At 50.2% G+C, this 12,282-nt stretch overlaps 4 protein-coding genes across 4 annotated transcripts; 2 read left to right on the forward strand and 2 right to left on the reverse strand.

Moving 5' to 3' along the window:
- Positions 1-5,296: 5,296 nt before the first annotated feature.
- On the reverse strand, positions 5,297-6,134 carry VFPPC_04916 (hypothetical protein; the record flags this gene model as incomplete). The annotated part of the gene is made up of 2 exons (XM_018284180.1): positions 5,297-5,830; positions 5,925-6,134. 2 exons carry the CDS (start codon positions 6,132-6,134, stop codon positions 5,297-5,299), a joined length of 744 nt encoding a protein of 247 aa, XP_018145564.1.
- A 1,941-nt stretch (positions 6,135-8,075) lies between these two features.
- VFPPC_04917 (tRNA selenocysteine-associated protein) lies at positions 8,076-9,563 on the forward strand (the record flags this gene model as incomplete). Its single annotated transcript, XM_018284181.1, has 6 exons — positions 8,076-8,167; positions 8,229-8,336; positions 8,399-8,539; positions 8,616-8,882; positions 8,942-9,491; positions 9,561-9,563. The coding sequence occupies 6 exons, from the start codon at positions 8,076-8,078 to the stop codon at positions 9,561-9,563; spliced, it is 1,161 nt and encodes a 386-aa protein (XP_018145565.1).
- A 1,065-nt stretch (positions 9,564-10,628) lies between these two features.
- Positions 10,629-11,437, reverse strand: VFPPC_15866 (cyclase; the record flags this gene model as incomplete). Its single annotated transcript, XM_018293619.1, has 2 exons — positions 10,629-10,804; positions 10,876-11,437. The coding sequence occupies 2 exons, from the start codon at positions 11,435-11,437 to the stop codon at positions 10,629-10,631; spliced, it is 738 nt and encodes a 245-aa protein (XP_018145566.1).
- Positions 11,438-11,534: 97 nt separating this feature from the next.
- VFPPC_15867 (hypothetical protein) lies at positions 11,535-11,819 on the forward strand (the record flags this gene model as incomplete). Its single annotated transcript, XM_018293620.1, has 1 exon — positions 11,535-11,819. The coding sequence occupies one exon, from the start codon at positions 11,535-11,537 to the stop codon at positions 11,817-11,819; it is 285 nt and encodes a 94-aa protein (XP_018145567.1).
- Positions 11,820-12,282: the final 463 nt, after the last annotated feature.

The raw sequence follows: 12,282 nt of genomic DNA on the forward strand, positions 1-12,282 counted from the left end.
GGCAAGAGCGACACGGAACCTCTACGCTACAGGTAATATATTCGCGAAAGACAGGCAACCCCAGTGTGACGACACAGTTGCGATGAATTGCTGTGGTGGATCACAAAATAGCTTGGCCCAGCCAGCAGCACTCTGACGCACGTCTGGATAAGGTTCATGACTAAGCACCTCCCAGCCCTCTCATGCTCGCCACGCAAAATATCACGAGACGCGAACAAAACACTTGCTTAGAGTGCTGTGAACTTAAAAGGCGACTTCATCCTTTTCAACAATTCGGTGTGACGGCCATCCGGTACAATATACAAAATTTGGGATGTAGATGTATCATCCACGTGTTGGCGCCAAAATTGGTTCGCAGAGGCAATGCCCACATCCACTGGCAACCACGATACATATTAATAGCAAATGGCTTGCGGAGACTCCTCTTGATGCAGCTGTTTCCGTAAAACCCAAAGAGGCACGATTTCCATCCCTGCCAGTGCAAATGTGGTTGCCGCAGGGAGATATGAATGGGACATATTGCTGCCAGCTATTTTCAGGAACATGAACTGCATGCAGTAAGTACTCCATTGGCCGCAGATCGTCTCATTGTTCGGCAAGCCACAGGGCGGATTATTTTCTTACGCCCGGTTCCTTACGGTTTGAATGACTGGAGTTTCCGGAATGTTCCCGAATCAAAAGGGCTCAGCTGTCTCCATGTCAGTGTTTTGCCATTATCCACCTTGGGAACGCCATACCTGAGTTCCTTTGACATCCACCGATACCGGGCAGGACGTACTACATGGTGTAGCAGGCATGGATTACTCCCTTCTATAGAAGAGCAGAGAATACTGTCTGAGAGACTACGACTGAAGAAGCATTAAAGCATAAACAACAAATACTTGTATCGATTGCCCCAACAATCGATATTGCAACAGCTTTGGTTACTGTCAACGATCACCTACAAGTTCGTCCAATCGTATAATCTCTGCACAATAACCACGCATCGTCGCAACAATAACACTTGGACGCTGCTTGGTTATGAAGGACTATTATTGTGGCGCTGATAGGAGCCAATCAGTAATGGCTGAGTGAGATATACCCCGGACTAGTCCATGGTCCAAGAGCCCATTTGTGGTCTTCCTGTGAGGCACAATGGTGAGGACAGGCCAAGTTCGATATGCATCTACAGTCCATCGCGATTTAGCTGCACTGAAACGGCATGGATCCTGCCAGGAACATGCAACTACATTCGAAGTACAGTACATGTTGCGGAGTGCAGAGTACTGTATTAAGTTATTCCAGGTACAGTACCTACTGTACAGTACAGTACTGTACTTAAAAGCTTGGATTTAAAACCTCCGCAATTTGTGGGTTGGAACAAAGAAAGCAACGAGAAGATCCTCATGGCAAGCATACTGGTCAAGGCGCCGACAAATCCCCCCAAGTGTCTTTCAGCTGAGCTTGACTTGGGGCTGGCAAGGATCCTGGTCGATCTTGCAGGATGACTTGCCAAGCAACCGATTGGTAGTAGTCAAGTCGCGTAATTGTCATGTTGGGACACGTCTTCCAAAGCACTTCAGAATGTCAAGTCAAGTCAATGCTGCAGGCCAATGTCTTCTCGATGTATGTCCTGACCGCTCTCACAACTGCGACGAGCCCCGAGAAAAGAGGAAATTACGCCGCCGATGGGAATGCCCCCTTGATGGTTGGTTTTGAATTGTAATGTTGACTGCACTGGCCACAAATGTGGCCGCCGCACTACTTCAGCTCCGTTGTTAGTTCTGCCAAAAGGAAGATAAAGACTGCATCATCTTGCATCGTTGCTGGTGACGGAAAGATCGGTGCATGTTTTAGTCTTGACGAGTGTTTCACTCAGCTGCCCTGGTCCTTGCGCGTGCCGATTTTCTTCTTCTAGATGCTAGTAATCTTGGCCGGTTATGAGGTGGTCAAGGTGATCGATCACGGCAAGGTTTCGAGATCAGAGACAATGCCAGCCACGACCAAACACAGTTTGGTTTTCATGGCGGAATCAGCCTTCCGTGACTCCTCGCCTGACTGGTTATCATCTGTCGAGGGCCTCACTTTGGTCTCTTCTCGGTTCTCTTCAAATCGCAGCATCTGGATATCGCCTCCTTAAGTTCATGTATGCAACCCAAGAGCAGAGATTCCAACTGTTGGAAGGAGAGTCCGGCCTGGTACGGTAGAACCAGTGCCCTGCAAATGTAGACGCGCGCCTTGGCATCGGAATCGTGCACGTCAGTGCACACTACGCAACGACGGGGATATGACTCGGCATAATTTGCTCTGAGACAAACTTCCGTTGCTCTGTTGAGGTTGGTCAAGGAGTACCGTCGTTGCATTGTGAAACAACCCGGTCTTCACATTGGTGCTAGCAACGATACCCCAAGTTGGATAGCTTCAATGTTATTCCCACTTATTCCAGGCAGGTAAGTCAGGCTAAAGTTCATGGATGACACTGGCCGAGCTGGCCAAAACAAAGCACACTGGCCGCCTCTTGGGGTGTAATGCTTAGCCTCGATCCTAGACAGGCACGGCTCGTCTTCGATTCATTAGCTTTGTGTTCAATGGACTTGCCTGGCAATGGGCCAGCGGTGCGCACCCACAGAGCCAACTGGACGAGACGATTTGTCAATAATATTGAGAAATGTATGGAGATTTGAAATTCACGGCAAGAAGCCGATGTGGATGCCTTGGACTCTCTTGTCGTGTACTTTGTGACATCCTATGTCTGTGTGGGTTGGTTCGCCAAAGGTATGCAAGGGGAGCAGAGCGGCCCTCGGCGTTAATGGAAAATTTCAAGAGATAAGACACCCCAAGAAAGTCATGTCAGAAGCAGACTCGGAAGAATGAGATGAATGCTGTGGAAAATGAAACAGCTGCAGGCGACAGGCTCACACATTTCGCAGTCTTCGTCGGCGAATGCCTTCTTCGTCGTTGCTGCCAGCCTGGGTTTCCACTTTTGACTTCCACATCAGTGTATGGGTCGCGAGTTTGGGAATAGGGGTACAGCTACCGGTCGCAAAGCACGTTGTACTCTGTGCTGTGTGGCCGGATTCGAAGGGTAACGATTGTCGTGAACTTTATTGTACTCATAACCCAATTTAGTGTGTGTATCCGGCGGACCACCATCTCCAGTGGTCGAATGGTTGACAGATCAGGAGTTGCTCGTCACCCGTTTCGAAAGCCCTAGGTAAAAAGGAATTGCAGAATAAATGTCCATAACCCGGCGGAAATACTATCCAAGTCAGCCCGGGCGAGCTGACAACACATCGCAGCTTGTTATTCTGCCAGGGCAAGCACACGCCGAACCTCCAGAGAGACCATCTCACTCACCTAGTAGTGATTGCCGAAATAATCCCTTCGAATTGTCTAGATCGATGAGAACACGAATGGAGGAGCGGAACAGTGTACCACTTCACCCTATGGCCTGAAACTCGAATAGGCGATGGTGCATTTTTGCCATGGCAACGCAATTTAGGAATGGGATAGATAACGCATTTCAGACGAACACTTCCCTCCTGAAATCGTCTTCGTCATTGTATCGTAACACGGTGCAATTAGTGAAGTGTTTGTGGAGAGACAAGCAATGTACGGAACACTGGCATCCACCCTTCATGTTGGCTTGCAGAAACCATAAACCAGTCAGAATCCAGAACAGCCATGCGGGAAAGCGATCCTTGCAGACCTGGAAAAGGCGTTCCTGATAGTGCCACTCCTGAATGAGCTGAGTCTTTCGTCATGATGTCCATGTGCACTCAGACGCCGAGACGCGTTTGATCGAGTATTTCGACATCCATTAATTACATACCGCAATTACGGGAGCCTTTTCTTACCAATTTGCCTCGAGGTAGCCAAACTGCACTCACCCATCGGAGCCCACTCCGCGAATTCAGACCATGAAGCTTGTGGTGGGAATATAATAGACTTTGTTAGTCCCAAGCCACGATGGCCGTTGCAGCACAGGACGGACATAGTGCCTTTGGCAGCGTTTCAATGTTTCAACCGCCCTCAAAAGTTAGCCTTGAGCCACTTTACATATACCGCTCTTGCAGGGAATGGGAGCTGTAACGGAATCTCGCCTTGGTACATATGGTCATACCGCTCCGTATGTGCACAATCGTCGACCCCAGAGTTTTTGCTCGCAATGGAAGTGTCTTATTCCTCACGGCCTGTTTCGTTTATAGGCGAGTTGGCCCATGCACGCCCGCTACATGTGGAACATATATATATATATATGTATTCCTTGCGCCGGAAGCAGCTGTAGGAATAGCCAGACAACCAGAGCAAGCAAGTTTTCGAAGCCCTATTCCAAGTGCCGTGCCGGAAAGAAACATGTCGCATTCTTTGAGGAGTTTGATCCAAAGGGGTCCCATCAAGCACTGCACACACGCCCCAGATGTCTTGTTCCGGCGCCCCCTTCTGGCCCCAAGAAATGCACGCCATCCATCCATCTTTTAGCAAGCCTGGCATTCAGTCCCACCCACCATTGCACAATTCGTTTATTAGGCCTGTCCGTGAAGCAACTTTCAGAAGGCTTTGGCTGGCTCGGTTCGGACGCTTCTCACCCCTTGGTTGGATCCAGAGCCCGATAACTTGTTGCGCCTCATAGTTGAGAACTCAGCACGAAAGCGATTCTTTGGAGAGGGGCATCTGGTCCTCTCTTTTGTTCCCAAACATCATCTTATTACCATTGATTTTTTGACAGCTTTTTCAGTTGATGTTGTTGCACTTTGATCACCTCGTTGTGTTACGTATCGCCTTGTATCGTGCGTTGTGTCCTGCTTTCGCGTTTCGACAACATCTGATCTGGGATATCAACGACCAGCAGTTCGGTGCACGTACCCCGTCGCGAGCCGCAGACGTATATCACCTGCGTTGAATAGAGTAGTGGTCGGAATATTCACTGGACATCACGGACCACACGGCATCGATTTGTGCATTGCCCAGAGGAAGCGGTCGAGTGTAATACGTGTTTCATCAAGACGGAATACTCGCACCACAGAGAACCAGGCCGATCCTGACGAGAGTCAGCCATTAGAGCAACATTGTTGAGTGTTGCACGCAGATCGAAGCCAGAGCGTGCAGGACCAGACAGACGGAATACTCGCAGAGCCAAAGCCAGAGCCAAAGCCAGAGCCACGTTAGCGGCAGGATTTAGGTACGCCCTACCAGTACGAACTCACCAATCTGTCCCCATCATTTGATCCACGATGCATGCTGCGTGCGTGTTTGCGTGCGTGCGTGCCTTGCCTTGCCTTGCCTCATGTCCCTCCCTCCCTTCCATGTCACTCCATCAGGGCTGCTGGATGCGCTGCCAGGCATTGTCAAGCTGGATGTCTGGTCTGGTTTGGACTGGTGCGCCGGACTCAGTGTGCAAGTGAGCATTGAGCCCGATTCCAACAGCGCCACCCCTGACGCCGGACCAATGATGATGACTGCTTTGGCCTGCCGGTGCCCCACTCGACCCAGCTAAGGCTGTGCACCAACAAGCCCAGTCTCCAGTTGAGTCTCCATTTTGCGCTGGCTCCAGTCTCTGGCTCCAGTAGGGATTGATGGCCGTGGCCTTGCAGTTCGTTTTGGCAGGCATTTTGCGAGCGAGCCTAGCATTGAGTCCCACCAGTGTGGTGCAGGGCCGTAGGCAAAAGAAAGGACCAGACGGGTGCAGGTGCATGTGCAGGCCGGGTGCAGAGAAGCGAGGGATGATGATGATGGTCATGATGATGAGAATGGAAGCTGACCAGAAACTAGCAGAAAGCGGAGTCAACAAAGTCGAGACGAGGACCAACCTTGGAAGTTGGGTCTGGTACTTTGTACCAAGTGCAGTCTGCTACCAGCAATCCCTACACTTCCGGCTGGTTCCAAGTCAAGCCAGAGAAAAAAAGAGTGAGAGAAAGAGAGAACAGAGAGCAGAGAGTCAGGGCCACACACACACACTCACACACGCACACACTCTCACGCCCACTCACTCCCACTCTCATACTTGATTGACTCCGGTCAGTCCTCTCTGGCCCTCTCACCCTCCCGCCCACGCCCAACCTTTTGGTCTGCCCGGTCTGGTCAGCCCGGCCAAGTCCAGTCCAATCCAATCCACACAGCTCTTCCTTTAGCCCCAGTTCCAGTCCCAGTCCCATTCGGCTTCGCAGGAAAAAAAAAGCTCGCCCGTCTTTCCGTGCCGCCGTGCCGCGATTTTCTCTTTTCTCACCTCACCTCCATCACCTTCCACGACTCTTCCTTTGCGCGTGTTTCGGACATTGGCTCAGAGTTTCGGTTGTTTTTGCCGGCGCCTAAAAGTAAGTATTTGATTTTGCATTTTAATTGCATCTCGCTGCTGTTGCTCCTGTATCGACTTGTCAATTCTGCTGCTGCGCGCACCACACTGCACTACCATCTGAATCTAAACTCGATCGCAATCGCCACCTACCCCTCGTGACGATGACGAAACCATCAACCTCGACAACTGCCGAATCCTTCGAATCTGGTCAATACCCTGGACTTGTTCATGCCATATCAGACACTTTGGCGGTCGGCTGTCTTTGCTTCAGAGATTTCTTCTGCTGCAACATCTCGTCTTGACGGCGCAAACACATTTGTTGAGCTTTGGCTTCATCCACCAGGCACCGGTGTCTGAGCTGCCAGCGCAATTCATCGAATATGTGGCTCCTTCTCTCGACAGCTCGCACATGGCACGTGGCACACTTTTGTCAATGTCGTTCGACGCCCGCACTGCAAAATCGGCGGACCAGCCTGGGGTCCTACTCTCCCTTCGGACGCCTTTTCGTGGTGCTTATGGGCAAGGGCGGCCAGCTCCGATGGCTGATACATCCCGTCCATTGGTTTCGATGGTTGAATACACCTTCTTGCCATGACAGTATGCTTGCTATTGGGAGGTCGTCGTTGTAGAAGCTCATGCGTACTGTGATTCTGCACGATTGACACGGCCGCCCTTGACAGGTGACTGGTGGACCTAAAGCTTCAACCTGACATCATGCGGTCAGAACACTCGGTCATTGCCTATGGTCTCTTGTATTTGCAAGTCTTTGTTCGGTTTGAAAAAGACTCGTACCGTCCATACGCCCTCGCAGCCAGGAACTCTAGAGGTTACCACCAAGGAATGCGGATCAGTCGGAAGTGCAGTTGACACAACGAAAACTCGAGAGCAAACATAACGCAGATGCATTTTTCGCTTCGTATCGATTTGGGAATGCTAACTGAGTCCAACACAGGTTTCTATTGATTTCGAGAGCGTTTCAAGTGTTTTGCCACGATCCCCTCGGAATCTTTGGTAGGACGGACGTTTGGTTCACGATCTCTTTACGGATATACCGCTTTGTATCATTGGCATTGCAGTCACCGTTTAGACACTGGTTTTGCCCCTTTCAACGCTGCTTTTGCATCTTGCGGAATATTCCAAGCATTCTCTTGCAAGTTTTTCCCCGTGGCGTGACGGCGTCTTGACAGATTCTTGTCTTTACGACTACATTTCGGAGTCTCGGCATTCGGTCTGGATACCGTCTTTCTCGATTCGTTTTCGGTTTCCGTTTCGATTCGACAGATTAGCATCCTTTGGAGGACTAGAGCCTTGTTGTAAACTAAAGGTAAGCCATGAGCGTCTGGCCAATTTACAGAGCCCTAGACGTGGCTATGAGCCAAGAACATATGCAGAATGTGCTAATTCAGATTCTAGATCTTACGATTTCAATATCTGAAGATCTTCCCCGGTTTCAATTCCTTTATTGTATGCTCATCCATCCGGCAGTACGAGATAAGAACAGACACTAACAAAGCCACATAGTTCTTAAAAACATCGTGGTTTCATAACTTCGTAACTTCTTGTAAGCGTGGTATGCCTCATTGACACTAAAGGCTCACATCGCTGACGAACCCAGTCGCATCTTTTACGACTTCGTAAACTTCTCGAGACCTTTTCGGAAACTTTTCATTCATTGGTGAGTTTTCACTGTTGAGCTCTGTTGGCTTAAAGCACATTACGCTGCCGCCAAACCTGATGGCCCCGGCGCGCGCAAATTCAACAGAACAAACGCTGACTCCTGCGTGATCCAACAGATAGCGAAATGTCTTTCCCTAACGGAACCCCTCCTGCTTCTGACATGGCCGCTGTGCCCCCGCCTGCGGGTGGCCCCGAGCAGCCCAAGACCACTCTCTGGTAGGGAACATGTTTCTTCACATGCCGTTTTTTAATGATACTGACGGTAATATCGTTACAGGATGGGAGAGTTGGAGCCTTGGATGGACGAGAATTTCATTAAGGGCGTTTTTCTGTCTGCTGCCGGAGAGACTGTCAACGTCAAGGTGATTCGCGACAAGAACTCTGGGTATGTTGACTCCTCCTTTTGAGGGAATTATTCTTGTTTTCATTCTAACAACAGCCTTATAGCAACGCCGGCTACTGCTTCGTTGAATTCACCACCCCTGAAGCTGCTACCAAGGCACTTGGTCTTAACGGCACACCTGTTCCCAACAGCTCTCGCCAGTTCAAGCTTAACTGGGCGTCTGGCGGCGGTCTTGTGGATCGACGGTAAGTTTTTCCTCATGGAAGGAGTCATGTCTCACCAAGCTGTCCATTCGTTTGCTAACGATAGTTGTCTTTGTAGTGATGACCGTGGACCCGAGTACAGCATCTTTGTGGGTGACCTCGGCCCTGAGGTTAACGAATACGTCCTGGTCTCTCTTTTCCAAGCCCGCTTCCCATCTTGCAAGTCTGCCAAGATCATGACGGATGCCATGTCCGGCCAGAGCCGAGGCTATGGCTTTGTGCGCTTCTCCGACGAGAACGATCAGCAGCGTGCCCTGGTTGAGATGCAAGGTGTTTACTGCGGTAACAGACCTATGAGAATCTCTACTGCTACTCCCAAGAACCGGTAAGTCTGAACGCATGGCGGAGATGTTGACTGAGGTTCAAACAACTAATTCTCTCCAGTGGTAATCACGGCTTCGGAGGCCCTGGCCCTCACGGTGGCGGTCCCATGATGGGAGGTGTTCCTCAGCAACCCATGTGGGGTGGAATGCAAGGTTTCCCGTACGGCGGGTACAATCCTGCCACCCAGATGAACCAGTTCACCGACCCGAACAACACGACCGTCTTCGTGGGCGGGCTTTCTGGCTACGTCACTGAGGATGAGCTCCGATCCTTCTTCCAGGGATTCGGAGAGATCACCTACGTCAAGATCCCACCTGGCAAGGGCTGTGGCTTCGTCCAGTTCGTCCACCGCCATGCTGCCGAGATGGCTATCAACCAGATGCAAGGCTACCCGATTGGCAACTCTCGAGTGCGCTTGAGCTGGGGTCGGTCACAGAACAACTCCGGTGTTGGTACCCCCTACCGTCCTGCCCCCCCTCCTCCTCATTACATGGGCATGCCTAATCATGGACCTGGTCCTTATGGTCCTCAGCATTTTGGCGGACCTGCTCCTGGTCCTCAGGGACCTCCTGGCCCCCCTGGCCCCCCCGGACCTGCCGTGCCTCCTCAGGTGAGTGCATAGAGTGATGGTTTCAGCTTCCACTGTTGGCTACATTGCGTATGCTAACTTTGTGACCAGTAAACTGAGAAGTCACACTTTCACTCATTTCGACTTGTTGACGGACTGGGGATCAGCCAGACCAAAGCAGACTTTTGGGGAGCTCTTTTTTGATGTTCTTCTTATGTTCTCGGCGGCCGTTCTGGAGGCTTTGCCTGGGGAGACGTTGGGGCGTTGGGACTGATTTTTCCGTGTCAGAACGTTCGTCGTCTTGACGTTGTTTTTTCGTTTTTTCCCCAAAACTAAAAACCTTGCTCTCTGCTTGATACTACTATGACACAACGCACTCGATTTTCTTGAGTCTCACTTACGAACTGGCGTTGGAGATATTAGTCTACCGGGGATATGTCATCAGTCAAATTCATAGTACTTGCTTTTTCCCTCTTACTTGTTTTCCCCCGCAGGGAAGGGCCGTTTTTACTTGATCCATCCCGCATGCTTTGCTTGTTCATTACTGCCGTGTGCGGGAGTGTACAATTAAAAAGTGGTTTTATGGCACTGTATGTATGTGACGGCTGTGCTTTTGCGTGATGATTTTCATCTTTTTCTTTTCTTTGTTTCTTCTCCCTGGACTGTTATTTTACACCGTGGCTGCTATTAAAGTCTCATTGTGAAAAGCGTTCTCTTACTCTGTTTTTAACACGAGACTAGCCACTCACTTGATTAGTCTCGCTGTATTGTACCATGAGACAAAGCACTGTCTTTATTGCAACCGCGTTTCTGAGCGTTTGGTTTGAATGTGGCATGGAACGGCAAAGACCTTCGTTTACGTTATTTGGCAATGCCTTGCAATACAATCGATCGTTTGACGGGCAATGAAATGTACTAGGAATGGAAATGCTCAATGGACATGGTAAATGCGAAAATAAGATGGAAAGTTGTAGTTGGACCGATGTGTTTACTTTCTGCAATTTGACACGTGTTGGCGTTTGTTCAAAAGCAGCGAGTATGATAGATTGGTAGAATAACGCTCAATATGACATATTAGACGGACTTTATGAATTGATGTGCGCGAATATGAATTGATAGGTCTGACTTTGCTTTCCTACTGATGGGATGGTGTTGCTCACGGCCCAAATTCTGGTTCGTTTAGAATATAGTTAGGGCATTGGGTGGTGACCCGATAAGACAAGGAATGTTTAATGGCACGGAAGTAAGCATGAATGAGTACCGGCCCGTCTTCTTACAATACTCTGAGAGGTTCTTGAGGTCCCATAGCTCGCCGATGGACATTCCAAACGAACTGAGCAGATACTGATGCAGTGCTACACAAACATTAGCCATAGTTTCCCATATATCAGTAGGGTAGAATACGTACGCAAACATCCCAAACCGCCTGGATTCCCATCCTTATCTAACCCCGGCAGAGCCTCCAGGGCAATAGCATCCGATGCCACGGCAGTGAAGCGCTTATTCCAAATCCACCTCGCTGTATCTTCGCACCCGTGTAATCCAGCGAGAGTCCCCGTCTGCATCTTGGCGACTTCCTCATCGGTAGGATTCTCATATACTTCCGTTGCACCCGTCCGAACGAGAAGAACATCACCTGGTTTGAAGGCGACGCCGAAATGGGCAGCACAGTCTTCAACATCCTGGGCTGTAATGCGCACCGATTCAAGCGGGTGGAACGGGGTGCCCTTTTCGTCGGCGTACGCCTTGTAGTCGATTAGGACGCCCCGGGCCGCCATACCACCTAATTCATGCCAGTGATCGAGGGTCGGGGCATCGTTTTCAGCCGTGGAAGCGCAGTTGGTGAGGATCTCCTGTGTGGGTTGGAAGCCGTTGTACGATAAGCCCGTGTGGGTGCTTTGGACGTGGCACAGGCTGTCCCACTGGCTGCTGTGCTGGGTGTTGAATGTGATTTCGTCGTCCCAGTAGTGAGTGTGGCTTGGGAGCATGGGAATGGACTCGTTGAGATGGATGATTTTGTGTTTTGCTGGGTTCCGGAAGCCGTTTTTGTTGCCGTTGAGGTTCCAGCTGGTGGTGTTAGGAGATATGGGACGGGAGGGTGATGCTGGTGCTTACTTGAGGGAAATGGATACACCGTCTTTAATCTCTGCGGCCGCGGCTTTCACAATATCTGGGGTTAGAAAGTTTAGGGTGCCTATTTTGTCTTTTTGTCCGTTGTGGTCGAATATGCCCCATGTGCAGCCTTGGGGCATGCCTTGGACGGGGGGGAGGTCGTCGAAGTCGGGGACGGAGAGGGGATCCACGGGCATTTTGGCTGATATTTCTGATTTGATGTTGAATGTGTATTGCTTTTGTGGTGGAAGTTTGTGACTATGTATATGTTCGCTTCGGATTATCGTGAGTCGTGACATAAGAGTCGTACACGGAGGGGAAGCAAGTGACGTGTGATTCTCCTTCCCCTTCAAACGCAACGAGCAAAATTCAAATAGTCAAATCGCGGGGTGAACAACCGAATAGCTAACTCCGTGACCTCCAAAATCCCAGATTGCTTGCCAAGCTTGGACGATAACCCAGACCCGCCCATCGCGAACAAACAAATGAACGCAAAGCGCCTTGCGCCGTGACTCGATATTAAGCTGTGAATAATACCGCATGGGCCTCGGGATAGACACGGACATTACCTCAATAAAATTGTCTCGGATAGCTAGGTTCTCTCAACGCACTTTGCATAAATCACCGTGCCGATATTGTAGGTGCCACATCTGCAACGGGCTCGGCAACTTGGGTCGCCCCGAATGAAACATACAGGGATGAATCGAAGGCGAGCGGTTCT

Source organism: Pochonia chlamydosporia, chromosome 3 (assembly GCF_001653235.2).
Source record: "Pochonia chlamydosporia 170 chromosome 3, whole genome shotgun sequence".
Lineage (NCBI taxonomy): Eukaryota > Fungi > Ascomycota > Sordariomycetes > Hypocreales > Clavicipitaceae > Pochonia > Pochonia chlamydosporia.